The 19,929-nt window shown below is 42.2% G+C and overlaps 1 protein-coding gene across 6 annotated transcripts in view; it reads right to left on the bottom strand.

Moving 5' to 3' along the window:
• camk2d1 (calcium/calmodulin-dependent protein kinase (CaM kinase) II delta 1) overlaps positions 1 to 19,929 on the bottom strand; it is a 100,605-nt gene that overhangs the window by 28,294 nt on the left and 52,382 nt on the right. For all 6 annotated transcript variants that reach the window (XM_034676657.1, XM_034676656.1, XM_034676655.1 and 3 more), the window contains exons 4-9: positions 19,452 to 19,506; positions 16,997 to 17,062; positions 11,759 to 11,831; positions 4,765 to 4,867; positions 2,411 to 2,494; positions 579 to 673 (exon numbers count right to left, since the gene is read on the bottom strand). In XM_034676657.1, coding sequence (XP_034532548.1) covers positions 579 to 673; positions 2,411 to 2,494; positions 4,765 to 4,867; positions 11,759 to 11,831; positions 16,997 to 17,062; positions 19,452 to 19,506 — 476 coding nt within the window. The remainder of the gene's footprint in view (positions 1 to 578; positions 674 to 2,410; positions 2,495 to 4,764; positions 4,868 to 11,758; positions 11,832 to 16,996; positions 17,063 to 19,451; positions 19,507 to 19,929) is intronic.

Below are 19,929 nucleotides of genomic sequence, written 5' to 3'. Positions count from 1 at the left end.
TCATCTGGCCGGTCTTACCGTGGAGAACAGACAACAGACCCTGTTTACAGAGTCACAGCCTGTTTGGATCCAAAGTTCTGCAAAAGTTTTCTGCCACCGCGAAACAAAAAAGAAACTCTGCACACACAGCTGAACTACATCAGTATCCTTCACTAAAACAAGATAGTGTTTGTTTTGCATCATTGTTTTGTGTTGGATCAAAGTAAACATGTTCAGGGAGGTAGAATGACTCTTTGATGGAGTCTGGCGTCTTTGAAGACAAGGATGGAAAAGCTGTTTCTTCTTATAAAGCATTTACTCTGTCTCTGGAGGTCTGTCTGTGGGAAATCTCTCTGATATGTTCGGCGTTTTAAAATAACGAGCTTAAGTGTCAAAAAGAAATACTTTTATTTGATGTTATACTTTTCAGCAAAACTTTTTGTTCCTCAAGAGCTCAAACTATTAAAATAAAAGAGCCCAGAGAAGATATTCACCCCTAATCTGATATACTCCTTACATGTTATTTTTCTTTGTTGGTTATAAAGTCAAAATATTCCTCCCCGTAAAGTTTATAGAATTTTATTGATTGACAGACTCACGTCATAAGCCCCAGCTTTAATCTGCTGGTAGAGTCTGTGCTGGTCCTCGTCCCAGAATGGAGGATATCCCACCAGGAGGATGTAGAGGATCACACCTGTACACACAGACACACACAGACACACACACGAAACACACAACACACACAATAGAAGGAGTTAATCCTGACAGGCAGCTCACATTGTGACCCATAAATCCTCCTCAAAGCTGAACACACACAAAGTAAATCACACCATCATGAACCCAAAACGTTGCACCGACAGTCTGCGGGGAAGTGAAGATAAATGCAAACACATTAACTGATGTCTAAACAAGGAGCAGCATGTTGCACACACACACACACCAGACACACACACACACACACCCACACCTCCTGTGTTAGCTGGTGTCACAGGAGGCCGTGTTTTTTGATCAGCTGCCAGGTAAAGATGAAAGGTGCTCGATCTGACCAGAAACACAACACAGACCTCGGATTGTGTGGACGCAGTGAGTCAGCACAGGTGTGTGCAATGGGACCTGTGTGTGTGTTTTAAATAGTGTGTGTGTGAGTCTGACATCTCGGGCCCAGGTGGCCTGGCCCATCAGAGGGTGTGTAATAAGCATCAGCAATGATTAATTCAAGAGGTTGGAGGCCTCTGTACTCCTCTGTGGTACGCAAAGTAGACAGTCACACACACACTTCTACTATCACACACATCAGTAGAAAGGACTGATTGAAACTGAAACCTTGCTTCACATTACATTTAGAGCACATTAAAGAGTATTACGGGCACCACCTGGGTCTTATATTTTCACAAGAGGACGTCATTTCTTCAATTTTCAGAAGTCAAACTTGAAAGCTGAATGGAAGAGCGTCTTCAGAGGAAGTTTTCAGCTCTCACTGTCTTTTTTTATTGCATAATGAAACATCCAACAGGTCTGCTCGTCGTACCTAAAGTCTCAAAAAGTAGTATGGGAAGTAGAGCCTTCAGTTATCAGGCCCCTCTCCTTTGGAATCAACTACCAGTCAGGGTCTGGGAGGCAGACACCCTCTCTACTTTTAAGTGTAGGCTTCAAACTTTCCTTTTTGATAAAGCTTATAGTTAGAACTGGCTCAGGCTTGGACCAGCTCTTAGTTATGCTGCTATGGGCTCAGACTGCCATAAGTGCTGCTACTGCCTTTCCCTCTCTCTCCTCTGTCTGCCTGTCACTTACTTTAACTCTTCCTGTCCAATTAAAGTTACTAGCCATAGACCTTTCTGGAGTCTCTGAGCTCCCTTGTCTCGTAGGTTCCTCTGGATCTCTACTGTAGACAGCCTGCTGCTGTGGACGTGCCAGACTCCAGCTGCTACAACTACTACTACTATCCGTCTCACCACTATCATCTCTCTTTCTGTTCATCTCCCTCTATCCCTCTCTCCAACACGGTCTCAGCAGATGTGTGTCTAACATGAGTCTGGTCCAGCTGGAGGTTTCTGCCTGTTAAAGGAAGTTTGTCCTTGCCACTGTAACTTTCTAAATGCTGCAAAGTGCTCTGCTCATGGTGGATTAAGATGAGATCAGACTGAGTCCTCTCTGTAAGATGGGACTGGATCTTATCCTGTCTTGATGTTGGGTCTTTGTTGATAATAGAACATAGAGTACGGTCTAGGCCTGCTCTGTTTGGGTAGTCTTCAGATAACATTTGTTGGGATTTGGCGCTATATAAACAAAGATTGATTGAATCAAGGGTCCACACCATGATTACCTTATCAACATACACTGTGTTAGTCAGCATTATCACGTTCAGACTGGAGCTTCAGATTATAACACAGTAGATTTAAACATGTTTAATATAAGTGTTAGTGAGTCTTACCGCAGGCCCACATGTCCACTGGTTTGCCGTAGGGATCTTTCCTCAGCACCTCTGGGGACAGGTACCCTGGTGTCCCAGCAAAACCTGCAACACACAAACAAACAGATCATTAAACATTAAAACAATACAAGAGCACTGTGTAGACAATATGGAGTATGTTATTTGACTGTTTTTGTAAATTACGTCATTATGTGAGGTTTAAAACTTGAAAACAATGCACAATAGTGTTTGGCGTGGCATGATAAGTGCAGAAATAACTGTTTTAAACAATAAGAGGAACGATATAACTTACATTTCTGACAAATACTTGAACATGTAGAGATTTTAGGGCTGTGGAGTGTTTGAAAATAAGAAAAAATGCCCTCATTATAAGAAAAGTATTAGTGGAAGGACTATATTTTTATTTCTGTATTTCATGGCTCTTCATTTAGAATTTTTTTGATCAATATATTCTCAAAGTTTATTACAAAACATGTTCAAATCGCGTTTCAAATTTAGATTTTTCTATTTGACATTATCTGTTGCACTATTTATAATCTATTATAATTATTATAGTTGATCGACTTACATAATCCCTTTGCATATATTGTATAGAGTGAAAGTACTCAAAAAGTATAGATCTCACAATAAGCTCAAATCCTCTAACAGACCTTTACTTTTGCCGACTTCTTGTAGTTAATAAAAGCTCTAACTATACCTCACACTTCTCAAAAGTTCATCCTGACACTAAATCCTTGACTTTCTGTGTGTGGGAGTTTATCAAACGCTTGTTAAGACCTCCTCCTAACAAAACATTTCACAGTGAGGATCAGCGGTCCCGTAAAGTTTATGAGCCGAGGTTAACAAGCTCAGAACAGAGAAACTTTCTCTGTGGCTGTGAGTTTGGCTCGTGACAGGCACCACGCAGCCTACTTTAAAAACGAGCTTTAAAGCACCAGCAGGCCGCTCTGTGCAATGAGACGCAGTACGACTCGTAGTAAAGTGGTAAAACAGAGTGAACTGGTTCCAGATGGAGGCTGGAGCGAGGGGAATAGTCCAATTATTCCTCTGCTCCTCGGGGAATAAAGAGAAGAAAAGGACTGAAATACACCGAGTCGAGACGTGAAATAAGAGCCGAGAGCAGTGGCACACCCAGTCCCTTCAGACAGGTGGGACTGGCTTTAGTGATGAAACGACACAGGAGAAGGTTTGATTTCAACGTTTAAAGAAAAAATACTAAACTAGGACAAAAAAATCTCCAGGGTTCTTTTTCTACAAATCAGCCAAGAAAGACCTGTCCTGAAAAACGCAGCTATGATAGAAATGCTTCATCTGAGAGGACATAACACTTTTAAGGATGTTTGAATGAGCATATACTGTATGTTGTGGACTTATCCTGCCTCTTTCTCCAGTATCAACATTCCTGGGCTTTGAGCATAACAAGCAAACATCTTTACCATGAAAATAAAAGGGTAAAAAGAGAGAGCACATCTCTCCCGTGTTAGCTTCTCTACTCTGGCTCCACATAAAAACTAGAATATATCTTAAAATCTTTCTTCTGACCTACAAAGATCTTAATGGTCAGACACCTTTGTATCTTAAAGAGCTTATAATGACCTATTACCCCTCTATAACACTACGCTCCAAACATGCAGGCCTGCTCGTCATGATTTAAGTCTCTAAAAGTAGTATGGAAGGTAGAGCCTTCAGGCCCCTCTCCTTTTGAATCATCTACCAGTCAGGGTCCGGGAGGCAGACACCCTCTCTACTTTTAAGAGTAGGCTTCAAACTTTCCTTTTTGATAAAGCTTATAGTTAGAGCTGGCTCAGGCTTGGAGTAGCTCTTAGTTATGCTGCTATAGGCTTACACTGCCAGGGAACTGGCACACAGGGATCCTGTCTTTCAATCTCTCTCCTCTGTCTGCCTGTCTCTTCCTTTAACTCTTCCTGTCCCATTAACATTACTAAACATAGACCTTTCTGGAGTCCCTGAGCTCCCTTGTCTCGTAGGTTCCTCTGGATCTCTACCGTAGACAGCCTGCTGCTGTGGACGTGCCAGACTCCAGGTGCTAAAGCTACTACTATCCGTCTCACCACTATCATCTATCTTTCTGTTCATTTCCCTCTATCCCTCTCTCCAACACGGTCTCAGCAAATGTGTGTCTAACATGAGTCTGGTCCTGCTGGAGGTTTGTACCTGTTAAAGGAAGTTTGTCCTTGAGATCAGGCTGAGTCCTGTCTGTAAGATGGGACTGGATCTTACCCTGTCCAGATGTTGGGTCTTTGTTAATAATAGAACATAGAGTACGGTCTAGACCTGCTCTGTTTGGAAAGAGTCTGAAGATAACGTTTGTTGGGATAGTTTTGTGTACTCACCGAACCATGCCTGCTGGTCTCCCTGCACTTCAATAGCCAGGCCAAAATCTGCCAGTTTAACTGCTGCTCCCTTCAACTTGCTCGCGAGGAGCAAATTCTCCGGCTGAAAGTGAAGAGTGAAACATGAAATCTTTCAGTATCAAGCAGTAATGTTGTGTAGCTATGCCTGAGGTACAGATCTGTATGTGTGTCTGCTCTCTGACAGCAGGGAGGATTATTATCAGAGTAGTAACATGAGGACTGATGTCATGATGTGAGTTTCAGCAGTGAGCACTAATAGCTGAGCTAGAGGCTGACAGCAACAGCTGTTCATTCTAACAGAGAAAGATCTGCTGCAGGGCGGCATGTCAGAGTCAGAGTCCGGCCTCTCTTGACTCATGTGAGGCCTGATTTCATCCAGTCTGAGGCCACAGCTGACCTCAGCCCAGCAGCGCGGGAGGATGTCATTTGACAAGGCGCTGGCGGGCTGAAGTGAAAATTGGGCGTGCGAGCCCGGCTGGTGGTCGAGCGAGAGAGGCCGACCGTGACTCATGCCGAACCCCAGCAGCAGTGGGAGGAGGAAGAAAAGTGCGAGCCTCATTAAAGGTTGAAAACAGATGAATTATGTATTTTCTGACATTTTCAAAGTAGTTTTCTTTATCAAGCCAAATTAGGAATTATTCTGAACAACTGAGCCGTAAATAAGAGAGTGGGATGCTGATCAGGAGGGAGCTGCTTTTATTTAAACTTAAAATCAAAAGTTTGTTTATAACAAGAGGAGCCATGTGAGCCGTATTTCATCTGAGCCTCTCACAGACGTTCATTCTGCTTTAATATCACATGTTACAACAAAGGTCCGTTTTTAATATTTCTAAGTCAAAACGGCAGAAAGTTAAAAAAACAAAACATTGCAGCCACAGAGCAGGAACATGTTAGCCAAATCATGACTTACTTACTCCTACCTCATCCTATATGAGATAATTACAACAAATATTCCTAAAGATAAAAGCCTTCATAGCTAAGGTAGGAACCTCTCTATGAATAACAAACAGCTTTTAGTTGCTCCTTCCTGAGCCTTGAAACTCCACCAACAAAAACAGTATTGTTTTCCACCATGTTTATAACGTTAGAGTTGCTGGTCTGCTGTGCCTCAGTTGGTCAGTTTGAATCTATTCATGATTTTCACATCACACTTATGACCCCGCCCCCCTGGAGGGCAAGAAAGGCTTCCTACTGCTACGGGGAAATGAACAGACTCTGCTACCAACTACGTGTTTAAACACTTTAAAATGCCTGACTTGTTGTTTAATAATATGACGAGGAGACAAGTTCGGGTTCTGCTTCTTCAGAATCCCATCTAATAATGAAAATCCTGAGAGGAGGAGATGTGGATTCATTCTATAAGATGCTCTGCTGTCTCTGGGGAGGGAACAAAACAAGGATCAAAGTCGACACGTCTTTGAGCTTTGAACATTTCATTAACGATGCGTTGAAGTAAACACAGAGTATTTTAATTCATGAATGTTGAGTTGATGTCGTTCTGAAGCAACTCCAGCGCTAACTTGTTGACACCACAAGCTGACCAGCTAACGGTAGCTTAGTAATAACGTCTCTGTTTTCACAGCCGGACACTTTCTTGACAGTCTGGTGATAAATTGTTCTGAGGTAAGGGGAGGAGAAGGTTCATATTTAGTGTTGAGGCTTCTCAGTGAACTTTAGGGAGGGAGAGACGGCTTTACACATCTGTATGAATGATATCAGTCACCTTTGCTGTGATGAGGAAGAGTTTCTCATCCTACACCTCAAACTTCAGCGTTGCTGACCCGACCGGATCCTAAACATATTTATCTGTCTGTACTTTTAGAGGCTTTCATCCTGATGACCGTGTAAAGGGAAGGATTCTTGTTTAGATAAATGTAAACATCACAAACGGGAAGTTCAGGTGCTATAAATATGCCTTATTCTGAAGAGATGGACGATTAACAAGAGCGTTCACGCTGCTCACGTGACTGAAACAATGAATTGTTTATTTGTGGCTAAAGCATAATGTTGTTTCGACATATAGAAATGCACAAACTTGAGGCAGTGGTAGACCAGCAACTCATTTTGAATTACTGTTTTTGTCAGTGGAATTTGGAGGCTTTGAAAAAGGTGTAAAAAAGGAGCATCAACGTAAAGCTGTAAAGGGTTGAATTCATGCTTTGTTTGGTTTGGTTGATTTAATGGAGGTTGAATCAACCTCTTTAGGGACACAGCATCAAGCAGATTTGTGTCTCAGTGTAAATGTTTGATCTAGAACAGATTGTTAGCTGCTCTTCAAGCAGATATCTGTTTATAGAGAGAAAGAAATCCTCCTCAGATTAACAACCATGGAAGCCAGGATGTCATTACTCTGGATTGTGTTCCTCCTGCTTTTGCTCTCCATACAGGATGTTACAGGAATTATCATTGCAGTACAAATAATACAGGTTATTCAATGTTGCTGGAAAAAATGTGATTCTTGTTAATGAAATAATCCAATTTGAAATTTCAAAGTCAGCAAACATAAATAATTGTCTCTGCACATTTGCACTGACTTTGCATGTCGTTACATAGCAGAAGTTTGCTCCACTTTGGTCTCAACACACCACATGAAAAACCACCTGTAAGAATTCTTTATAAATACTGCTCATTCTTGTTGCTACATGAAAACAGATGTACATAAACACTCAGATCAAACTATGGCTCACACCGCTCTTCACATTCTGTCCTCACATTCTGCTCAAGGTGTTTATTCAGAGAGCATCAAACATTTCAGTCACTGAACTCGACTGGAATCCATTTCCATTACTTAATGTTGGTTTTTCAGGGTTGCTTGAGCAGTTAGTAGAGCATGTGTGATTTCTGAGTCGTGCAGTTCCTGAAACCTTTGAGGTGGGGCAAAGGTTTGAGGGTGAGGAAGAGGAGAGGAAAGGAGGCAAAAGAAGAGAGAAGGTGGAGTCAGGGTAGATGCATTCATTAGTATCATGCAGTCATTGCAAACGCTAAGTCTCTTCACCACCCCCTCTCACCCCAGAGGGAAATGTCACCTGGAGAGTGGAAGAAGGTTCAGTGAAGGAAAAGAAGAGGGGAGAGTTGAAGTTTGATGTGTACCCCAACCCCCGACCAAAACTTGGACGTAGCATCCTGGTCATGCCTGATGCCTCGAGTCTGATGGTCTTGAGGTCTTTGAGAGGATGTGCCTACCTCTAACCTTTTAGTGAGTTTATAGTCTTAACCTCTACTTTTAAAGCTTCTTTGGCAACTTTTTTGGCATTTGCAAACCTTTCCTCTACTCTAGATCCACTCTCATGTCCAAATATGGTCACTTCTGGTTTCCAAACACCAAAATACAGAGAGCCAAAACATTCAATGGTCAATTTTACATTGTCTGTTATCACTTCCTCTTAAAAGCCTATGGTGCACACTTAAGGTGCGACTCCCAAGGTCCCATTTTTGGAAAGAAGAATCACACTTCCAGAACCGGCAGCCCCAAAACAAGCTCAATACACATCACCGTCTCTCTCCTCAAAGGTACGAACACTGAGAGACTTCCTTCAAATCTGCATCCTGAGAAAATTTAACGAGGCGCTTTTAATCTCCTTCATCATCACACAGATGGTGCCATATGGATGGAGGTTGCTCGGTGTGCTTTAACACCTGTTTATGCGTCGCTGTGATTTTGTTTTTTTACAGATCACTAAATCAGTAAAGCGTTTTGACAGCCTTTAATTTAACCAAGTGTCGCTGTCAGGCTTGCAGAGAGGGTTACAACTGCACAACACAGTCACACTTACAGGATGGACTACAAATAAATACCCATAAATCAATTCAATGTTATGAATGTGCATTTAGAACTGACTTTTCAGAGGCTGAGAATACTGGCAAACTGTTTGGGAATATCTGTGTAGCAATAAGTGACTCCTGTCATGTCTGATTAGCGGCTTGAGAAGCGACCATGTTTTCAAAACTACTCTTACAATGTTTGTTTGTTGAATGGAGGTGGGATCCATCATTCTGATGCATTCCAGGAAGTCAGGAAATCTAAACGCTGATTGTGTTTAGTGACACAGCATCAAGCAGATTTGTGTCTCAGTGTAAATGTTTGATCTAGAACAGATTGTTAGCTGCCAACAATGGGAGCAGGGATGTCATTACGCTGGATTGTGTTCCTCCTGCTTTTGCTCTCCATACAGATTGTTTTTCATGCAGACAGCAAAGCCTGCTGATACCCGATTGGCCAAAATAACTCGGCTATAATTCAACATTTTCTTGTGGAGAGTGTAAATAGAGACAAGACTTAACCTAAGAGGTGGATGTAGGCTCTGACATCAAACATCAAACATTGCTTTGTCGTCTATGGATCTGAAGCCTCATGTTTGGCAGTTTGAACTCAACATCTTGTTGTTTTTAAAAGAGACCACCGCGAGGTTTGACATGCGTTTACCCAAAAAGAAGAGATGATTTACTTCAGTCACACTACATTAAAATAATATTTATGAATAAAACAAATCACTGAAGTAAGGATGCAAACTGAACATGTCTAAGTAAGATCTGGAGTCAGCCTCTCTCTCTCTTTATATAGAACTTTGAATGGCTCTCCTGGGCATCTGTTATTGTGTTTGTGTGTGTAAAGCCTCCACTCTGTATTTGTTTTGGCTGTATTTGTTTTGCCTTTGTGTTTCTGCTCTGAGCCGTGGCTGCTGCCTGGCAACAGCCAATCAGAGCACAGAGAGAGGACACATGCAAAAATACGAGTCTATTATTGCTGAATATAAACCAAACCTCCAACACACCTGCTTCATTTGATTGGCAAATCATAGCTTAGAGGACAAACCACGGTGAGAAAAGCAGCATTAGGGACAGAAACACAACCCCTGAGGGTGTTAACTGAGTCCGATTACTCCACAAGGATGGGACAATTGACCTTGATACTTCATCTGAATAAATCCACAACTCTTAACAACATAAAAACAAACTTCACGAACAGGAAAGGATGATGATTTAAAGAAACAAATTAAAGTTACATTTAAAAACATTTAAATTAGAGTCAGAAATATGAATTTATTTGGGAAAAACATCCCAACTTTGACCAAAACTTTGCAAAAATGTTCTGCAAACATCTCATCGATTTTATGCACTGATCCATCACGCTGTCCCTCAAACCCTGTCCCTGCATTCAGATACTTCCTACTCATGCTTTGACTAGCTCTGCTTGTAATCAATCTTTATCATTACTTCATGGGGATTAAATAATGCTTCATCACTATGAGAAGAGCTGGAGCGCAGAGAATCTCTGCAAGCAAAAATATATGAGTGCAAGCAGTTCGAGTATAAGCAGGACAAATGAAAACCCAAGCAGTGACGATGTGAGTGTGAAGGCAGGGCTTTGCACACATCTATTAAGCACTTTGGTCCTACTCTCAAACTAACATTTACACAAGCTACAACTTTAGATCAATCTACAAAATACCTGGCAAACTTGTTAAAATCATCCTAAATCATGGTCCTGACATGCTGAGTCAGCTCCACAGAAGAAAGAAGTTACAAAGAGCTAGGAATTTTTATTTTCCGCTCTTATTTTGAAAATCTTTCCTCCAACATCCTGCCTTCACATTCTCATATGGCTGTTTTCGAAACAACCTGCTAGTAGATAGTAGATAGTATGTAGCATGACTGCTCTGTTGGATCTGTTCTGCAGGATGCTGGACCAGGCGTCGCTGGATTTAGGGTTTCTGAAAGCCGAAGTAAACGACAGCCAAGCTGATAGCAAAACTGCTTCTGTAGCATGACTTATTTAACTTATCTTACCTTGTCTTTAAAAGTACTTCTGTACCTTTCTTTGTACAGAGAGTATTTTTATTTTTATTTAGAATTTTTGGATTTGTGTTTAGGTTCATATATTTATTTCCCTTACTGTCTTGTTGTTAAGTACCAGTGTTCCATTCACCACGTCAAATTCCTTGTGTGTGTAAACTCACTTGGCAATAAAGCTTTCTAGAATCTTGAATCTTATGTTTTAAAAGGTTAAGAAGTGGTTTATATGGAATTTATTAATTCTCACAGCACCTAAAAACTGAGTCACCCTGTCAGAAAAGAAGAAAAAAGAAAAAGCGGAACGTTAGTGCTGTGCATTAAAACAGTACGTGAGGGAGACTGGTCTGATGCATACTGAGATATTTTCCTGAATCAGCATGACATCCGGGGATTTTGGCACACTGCAGATTTTGCTCTTGTTAACATACTACATACTGAATTTTGGTCAAATCAGTAAGTACTGCTAGTATAGTAGGCGGTTTCAAAAACAGCCATAGTTTCTGCTTGCACTTCAAATTGCTCTTACTGTTATCAAACTGCATGATTGCACCCAGAAAAGGCCAAAGTGTGAGGGGAAGGACGGAGAAAGCAGTGCCAAAATCTAGTAGTTGAGGCAAAACCAGAGCACTGAATCAGGGAGCGGTAAAAAAACATGCTCCTGAATAAAGAGGGGAAACTTATATGATGGCATGGTAGACTGCACACCAGAGATTCCTTATCCATCACTCATGATTCAAGTGATAGATGTACAGTTTGCTCAACATGACGTGGGACTAATTTCATCCCCTGCTCTGGTTCAAAAGTTGTATGTCATCTTCGCATTTTCTCCTAATAAAATATTCTATCAGATTTTATTTATGATGTCCATTTAACCCATTTTTAACCTTTATCTATATGCGTGACTTGGTACTATGAACACTTGCGTCAGCTCTTGCAGGTGCCTCGCCAGTTTATCAGAAGTGTGAAGTTGTTATATCCCAACATGACCCTGGAAGGTGTGAGCGATCATCTGTGTGTGAAGAGGGAAAGTGTGGGTGTGATGTGTCTTTGGGGTGACAGAGTAGATGTGAAAAGAGGAGACACAAATAAAGAGGACAGGGAGGATAAGTTGGAGCCCGAGGATGGACGGGGGAAAGAGAGAGTTCTGTGTTTCTTTGCTCATCGAGGTGAGTCTACTTACCTTGAGGTCGCGGTGGACCACGCCCATCTGGTGGCAGTGGAGCACGGCCTCTAGGATCTGCTGAATGCAATGACTGCATGCAAACACCAGGGGGCCATGGGTTAGTGACAAGCTACCACTCACTGTCTGTGGCTGAGAGCTCGCTTTGACACTCGGGGAGCCGCTGGCCGTGTTAGAGAGGAGGCTGAGCCGTCATCTGATCCACCCAGCGGCCGTAATGAGGCGCAATTTGGACCATTTACTCAAATTTAAAGTTCCACTGACACACCCAGGAAAGAAAATAAAGTAACAACACGGCCAGTTCTCTGCCCGAGTCTCAAAACAGAAGTGGTGTTAGCTCTTTGCCGACTGGAGGCTGAGCCCTGAGAGATTGAGGAGGGGAACACAGGAGATCATGGAGTCACTGTTTATGGCTCTTAAGAGTTGACACAACAGAAGAGTCTGCAGGTTGGGTTCCTCTCTGCTGTCAAAGCAACAAGTTCAGAAACTACTGAGAGTAAAGAAACTCTTTGGATAGATTTGGGATGTTATTTTTTCTTTGCTTTCTTTCGATTTCAGGATTACAGCTGTAAGAAAACCTAGGTAAAGTCAGCTGTGGACTGAATGTACTCAAGAACTGACCTTTAAGGGGTTTTCTGTAAGTCTGCCAAACTGCAAAGTGAACCTGGGGCATGTTTCAGGATAAAACCAATTTCAGACAGTTAAAAACTATCTAGAAGAAACCACAGTATCACCTGCTTGAAAAGTGTCAGTTTCTATGTGGTCCCCTAAAGCCATGGTTCACAACTGGTGGTTCAGGACCCAAAAGTGGTCTCAGAGCTGATTTGTGTGCCTAGAAAAAAACCCACTCTGCTCAAAAAGAAGTGTAAACTACTTTCGAAGATGACTCCAAGCTCTGAGTGTCTCACATCCTATCAAATAGCTCAGTTTATTTTAAAGCTCCTCTGAGGATCATTTGGTTTGTGTCCACATTGGCACCCCGTGGGCAAAGATGGGAATCTTATCACTGATTTACTGACCTATTACTCCTCTAGAACACTATGCTTGCAGAATGCAGGCCTGCTTATCGTACCTAAAGTCCCTAAAGTGGGATGGGAGGTCGAGCCTTCAGTTATCAGGCACCTCTCCTTTGGAATCATCTAGTCAGTCAGGGTCCTGGAGGCAGACACCCTCTCTACTTAGTAGGCTTCAAACTTTCCTTTTTGATAAAGCTTATAGTTAGAGCTGGATCAGGCTTGGACCAGCTCTTAGTTATGCTACTATAGGCTTAGACTGCTGGGGGAACTGACACACTCGGATCTTGTCTTTCCCTCTCTCTCTCCTATCACTGCTTGTCTCTCCCTTTAACTCTTCCTGTCCCATTAAAGTTACTAACCATAGACCTTTCTGGAGTCCCTGAGCTCCCTTGTCTTGTAGGTTCCTCTGGATCTCTGCCGTAGACGTGCCAGACTCCAGCTGCTACAACTACTACTATCCGTCTCACCCCTATCATCTCTCTCTCTTCATCTCCCTCTATCCTTCTGTTTCACAACCAGCTGAAAACTCCTCACTGGAGCTTTAAGTCAAAGAAGCCCCACACCTTTGTCACCTGAGATCAGACCAGTTGAGAACCACCAACTTAAAGGCTTTGATGGCTGCCGCATAGGCCCCACATGAAAGTGTGTTTAAGCAATATGAATCCACTTTAAGAGGGTTTTTCTTAGTCTGACAGCTTTATAGAAATTATTCCCGAGTCTGGTTGAAGTCCGTTTTTATACCATACCATTTATAAAAAAATGTCATTCATCCCCCTCCTCTTCATCCTCCTCCTCCTGGTCTCCCGGGCGTCAGCCTCTCAGCGGCTGTGTAAGAGCATGGTTTCAGACAGATGCTACATGCACTTTGTGCCCTGGCATACAGGAGGGGCAGGCCATGATGAGATCTACCAGCCCCTCCTCAACACGACATGACCCACCACCTCCTCTCCAGCCAGCCTACCCACAATGCCCTGCAGCAGGCGGGGGATACAACACTGTGCGAGGGTTACTGGTGGAGGCAGGGGCACTCGGTGAAGGGTTAATTTGTCGACTGATCAGGCAGTGAGGAGCGAGGCGAGGTGCCGCAGGCGGGCAGGCCTGTGTCTTTGGGTTGTTATCACTTACTAACCTTTAGGTCCCTGTGCACTATGCCATTAATGTGGCAATGATTTACACTTTCTAGAATCTGCTGTATGCAGTGACTGTGGAGGAGAGAGATACCGGGCCAGAAGCAAAAAGGAGAGGAAGAGGGAGAACAGGTAAATGTCAGGAAACACAGGAACAAGAACGAAGGCAGACTGAGCACAACAAACACATTAAATTACAACAACACTGGATCCACTGAGGAGAAGAGTTTACAGAGACGGTTCAACAGTCTGAGGAGGACTAATAATCTCTTGCTTTCAAGAGGGAGATGAGAAGATCGATACCATCTGATCTGTTCTGTGTGGAGCAGAAGGAGAGAGAGAGCCTGGACGTGCTGGAAGTTTGAAAACAGACTTTACAACACCTCAAAAGATGCATTATTTAGAGAGTCGTCTTTGCAATATCAAATCAAGACTTTGAAGGATTTGCAAACCATCAAATTCAACATTTTATGGAGTGTCACAATGTTTCGGGGAATCTGGGTGAAGAAGTTGAAATAACTTCAGCATGATAACATTTAGGATTCATACTTTCTACGGTTAATCTTGAGGATGAGAAACTTTAAAAATGTTTCTTCTGTTTGGATAAAGTTTGGATTGACCACCTCTAAAGGAGCCACAGCACAGTACTACAACCTTAATCCTGATAGACTTCTGCAACACAGCATCCTCACAGTCCTAGCAGAGTATTTGGGCACTTGTAGGAGTTTGCATCTTTCCCTTGGTGTTGGACAGAACCAGGCTAGTTGTTTCGTCATGCTAAACCAATCACACAGTCAGATATCGATCATCACATGTCTCTGTTGTAAAGGAAGCAGCTTGTTGAACCGCCTCTTTGGGCTACTTAACAAGAAGAGAGAACCATAAGGGGCACGAGCACAACCTGTCCATTAAAACAGCTCTTTCAGATCTCACCTTTAAAAACATTTTAAAAATCCACTCAAAGACCACTCAGAGCGTTAAAACACTCCACTTCCTCATGACAGAGACCCTTTAAATGTTAGTGACATTTTGAGGTGGGCGGGGCTTAACTGGAGGCAATACAATCCTCTAGACTCATTTACCAGCACAAGTGAGCAAGTTGTTTCTGACTGGTTTCCGACAACTGCGGGCGATGGGTTAATGTTAGGCACTCGACCCTTAAGCTCACAGGATAGATGACTGGACAGGACTGCCAAAGGTGGAACAGCCGGATAATCAAATTTACCTGATAGAAAAACAAGTAAGCGGCGGCTGTGGCTCAGTGGGTAGTCGGTCGTCTATCAATCGGAAGGTCGGCGGTTCGATCCCAGCTCCTGCGGTCACATGCCAAAGTGTCCTTGAGCAAGACACTGAACCCCAAATTGGTCCTGCTGTTGTTTAGCAGTGTGTGAATGTGTACGAATGAGATTAGCTAATACTGAAGGTCCCTTACTAAATAGCAGCCTCTACCATCAGTGAGTGAATGTGTATGAATGGGTGAATGCAACGAGTAGTGTGTAAAAGCGCTTTGAGTAGTCAGACGGACTAGAAGAGCGCTATATAAGTACAAGTCCATTTACCATTTACCAAGTAAGTCCAAGTAAAGAAAAATGTAAGGCCTTTTAGTGCTAGATTTAAGGATTTCCTAGCATTACAGAGAAATCCAAATTTTCCTCTGAATGCCTTAATAACACTTTATCATCAAAAGGAAGTATAACCCTTAATGTGCATGATGTCATCAATCAATACAACAGTAAATATGAGATCACCTCTGTCCTCTCCTTTCCTTTTATCGCATTTAACCAAAGTCGTCTTTGTTTTGGCGACAGCAGTGGCGGCTGATACATGGTAGAGTTCAACTTTTCAGACATAACTGTTACTCCTTCTAATCTTGTTGTGATGTTGGCGCCCAACATCACAACAAGACAACATTTCATGACTCCTATGTCGCCTATGTCCGATGTATGTTTAGGGTCATCTGGCTTGTTGGTTGAGTTACAGTGCCACCTTGTGGTGTATTTTTATAGTTAACTCTTAATTTATCTGCCTTATCTCTACCATGATGCAGACTGAAAGTAAACGGTAGACCAGATGTCAGGTAGCAGGTCACAGCACTGTCAGAAGCTTTGTAGTTCAAATGTTTCTTCTTATTCCTGTACGCTAATGCAACGTCTGTCAGTATAAAGTTTGTCAGGTTGTCTATACATTGAGCCAGGATCATTTTGTTATCCATGTGAAAACAGTTTTTTGCTGAATTAAGCAGCATTCTTAAACCGCTACACTAGCGCTTATTTGGTCATTCATATGTATTGAGATGCTAAATGCTAGCGCTACGTGGCTACATTAGAGCAATGTTTAAGATGTGTCAACATGCATCGTCAATTGCCTTCTTGTTTGTATCTTAGGTTCTTTTTTTTTGTGAAACTGACAACAATACAAAAATGACCTTGAGTAAACGTCATGAAAGTCATCAACTTGCAACCTGGAGTTTCTTGGGGGCTGTTACCTGGTTGGATAGCTAGCTTCAGCAGCTAGTGAGGTCTTCACAATAACCCTGCTGTGGTGATTCATGTTTGCCTCCAGCTTTGCTTTGTATGCCTCCAGCTAATACCGTGACATCGTCATGACGTCTGGTCGAAAAGGGTCTATTGGAGCATCTCCAATGAACTTCAAACTTCTTCAGGAGATGATATTACATCCTCCACATAAAAAAACCTTGTATGAACCTTTAATTTGAAGGCTACTGAGAGAGGCTCTTTTTTTTTTTCATCTTCAGAGAGGGATTTCTTTTGAGTGAATTTTTATCAGACATGTCAGAAAGTGAAAATGGAAAAGTACATTTATAATCCAAGGGGACAGTAGAAGAAGAAATGCAATAAGTGATTTGGTTTCTGGCACAAAAGGCATATCAAAGAAACGTCTGCACCTCTGAATCCACTGATTCATTCTGTGTGTTTCAAACGTAAAAATTGACTTTAAGACGGATTTAGGGTCATTTCATGTCTTGCATGACTTTGATGTGGTTGCTTGAATATGCCTTTGGTGCAGAAACTGACAAAAAAATTCTCATTTGTACAGTAAACCCACAAAAATCAACACAAAAGAGCATCACTGACCTGGCATCGGCTTCACTGTAATACTCCCTGGCCACAATATCCTCAAACAACTCACCACCGGTCACTCTACAGGAGACACAAATAAAGGGACAGAAAATATAACACAATGAGAGAATTAAAGTACATGCACGTGTGAAAAAAGAATGTTCCCTTTTTCCTTCTCCTGCTGGAGAAAAGAGTTTTAAAGCTGCATGAATCTCAGCCGGAAAAGACCCTTTCTTCAGACCAGCTGGGTGAAAAAACTATGTTCAGTGGTGGAAGCAGTACAATAATCTATTTCGGCAGATACAGTCACACAGTGTGTGGTCATTGTTTATTCAGCTGGAGGAAGTTTCATGTGTTTCCATGAGGTGGTGACGAAGAGACAGAGTGCTTTTCCAAGTGAGCAATGCTGAGAAAATATATCTGAAGGGCAGCGAGATCAGAGCGATGTACATCAGGCTGTGACTCAGAGCTTAAAGAAGCACCACTGGTTCTACTTCAGCAGATATTCAAGCACATCTCCCTCTGCCTGTTGACACTGTGGTAGAAACGTCAGAATAGAACGGAATGGAATGGAACAGATCAACTCAGAATAGAATAGAATGGAACAGATAAAAGCAGAATAGAATGGAATGGAACAGATCAAAGCAGAATAGAATGGAATGGAACAGATCAAAGCAGAATACAATGGAACTGATAAAAGCAGAACACAATGGAACAGATCAAAGCAGAATAGAATGGAATGGAACAGATCAAAGCAGAATAGAATGGAATGGAACAGATCAAAGCAGAATACAATGGAACTGATAAAAGCAGAACACAATGGAACAGATCAAAATAGAATAGAATGCTTCTGATTGATCAAAGCCAAATAACAGCTATGATTAATTCTTGACAGAAAGAGTAACACCAGAGACAACCTAATCACATGTAATATCAAATCACTCCACAGAAAGTAGTCCGTCTCATTCCCCCTCTGCCTGTTGACACTGTGGTAAAAACTTTAGTGTGGTCTCAGGCTGGTCTTGAGAGAGGGGAAATAATGACAGTTAGAGGGCACAGGTGAGAGAGCAGCCTGAGGAATGACTGGACTCAAAAAATCCAAAAAGAAAAGTGGAGCAACATCCTGTCCTGCAATCCAAGGCTGGTGAGGGCATCTCTAAGCTTCTGATTCTGACAACTAAACATCCCCATTTCTACATGCTACCTTTAAAATGTGTGTTTAATTTGAGCACAGACAATAACAAAAGAACAGAGGGGCTTCTTCTCACAGGGATAGAGAGCAGTCCTTCATTTCCTTCCTGAAATCCTCCAACACATAAAAGCCAATCCCCCATTACTAATGTTTAAAGCATACTCAAAGATTTGACAGAACCCCGATGCCAGGAACAATTGAAGAGTTGAAAACATAATGGGAGTCTGCTGTCTAACTTCTCTTAAAAACATGAGCCAAGACGCTCACTGTGCCTCAAACATGGAGGATTGTCTTCAAGGTTTTTTGAAGGCCAAACATTTTCCATGACTTGCGGAAAACATGACACTTGGAGTCTGCAGGGGTTTCCACATTACAGCTTACTGCAACTTTTAATGACTTTGGTGTTGTGACAAACTCGGTTGTAAAAGCTCTGAGGAGTCCCAGTGTTACTGTTGGCCTTCATTCAGCAGCGAGGAAGTGACCCAAATATGAAGTGTGGAAGTGACCCAAATATGAAGCTCTGTTACAGCACTCTCTCTTAGCTCAGGTTGAAATCATGTTTTTAACATGTATACTTGTGAAACTGAAACTGAAGTTGGAAGCTGCCGACTCTGCTCAGGATGAATCGGCATTATGTTGGCAGATTTTCAGTAAAGGAAACAAGGAATGCCTTCTATCCCTGTGTCCTCTCGCCAAGAAAGGAAGGTCCCCTGTTCTTTTTCATTGCCTGTTGTCAAATCAAACACAACATTGAGAATAAACCTGAAGCATTTCCTTCCTGACTGCCAGATAAAAGCCAAACAACAGCAGACAGTCCACAGGATAGAAGAGGAGTCAAGGAGGAAGGGATTTAGAGAGAGGATGAGGACATAAAGTTACTGACAGCTCAGGTGTAGTGTAAGGTAACGATGCAAGAATAACGACTGACATCTGTCCCCGTCATCGCTCCTCTCTCAGAGCGACGAACATTTGTCAGGTTCTGATTTATCTCGTCTCGGTGTTTAAATCATATCGAACATCCTCATGTCTTTGTCATGTCGCTGTGCGGCATGTGAACATGGTGATGACTGAGTGCTGAGACAGATGGAGCAAAGAAGAGGTGAACATGCCACATCCAATCTCCCATAATGCCTCAGTGAGCTGACAGGCAGCTGTCAGGTTCCTACCTCTCACGAGCATGACGTGAACGCATGTCCCTGTCTGTTCTGCACATTTTTAACCATGCAGTGTGTGAGAGCTGCATTAATATGACATGCAAAATAAAAAAAGAGCACTTACAAGTCAAAGACCAGATAGTGGAATCCTTCCTCTGATATGCTGTCGTGAAGCCGCACTGTGCAGAAGAGAGGAGAGAGAGAAACAGAGAAATCGGAGTTATTTTAATATGCAAAGTGTTTCTGTGTGCAGCAGGTAAGTGTAAATGAACTTTCATTTTATGCAAATGGAGCTCCTCTAGTGACCTGTTTCCTTCTCTCAGTGTGATTAAAAGTTTTAGAAGTCAGTCGTAAATTTCAGCTCCCGCTCATCACATTTTGGGTCATTTTGGTTAGAGCAGGAAAATAACAGAACAATTAAACAGTAAGCTGTCAAAATCTACCTTTTCGGTGTGCTTTTCATTTGTATTCATTAATAGTTGTGTCCTTTAAGAGCCTAACAAACCAAGCAATTAGCAAGATGCACAAAATGTTCACGAACATGACTCATCAGTTTTTATCTGTTGGATTTTCTGTTCTTCTGAGAGAGACATGAAACATAT

The sequence above is a fragment of the Notolabrus celidotus genome, chromosome 23 (assembly GCF_009762535.1).
Source record: "Notolabrus celidotus isolate fNotCel1 chromosome 23, fNotCel1.pri, whole genome shotgun sequence".
Lineage (NCBI taxonomy): Eukaryota > Metazoa > Chordata > Actinopteri > Labriformes > Labridae > Notolabrus > Notolabrus celidotus.
This window is presented reverse-complemented; position numbering and strand designations above follow the sequence as displayed.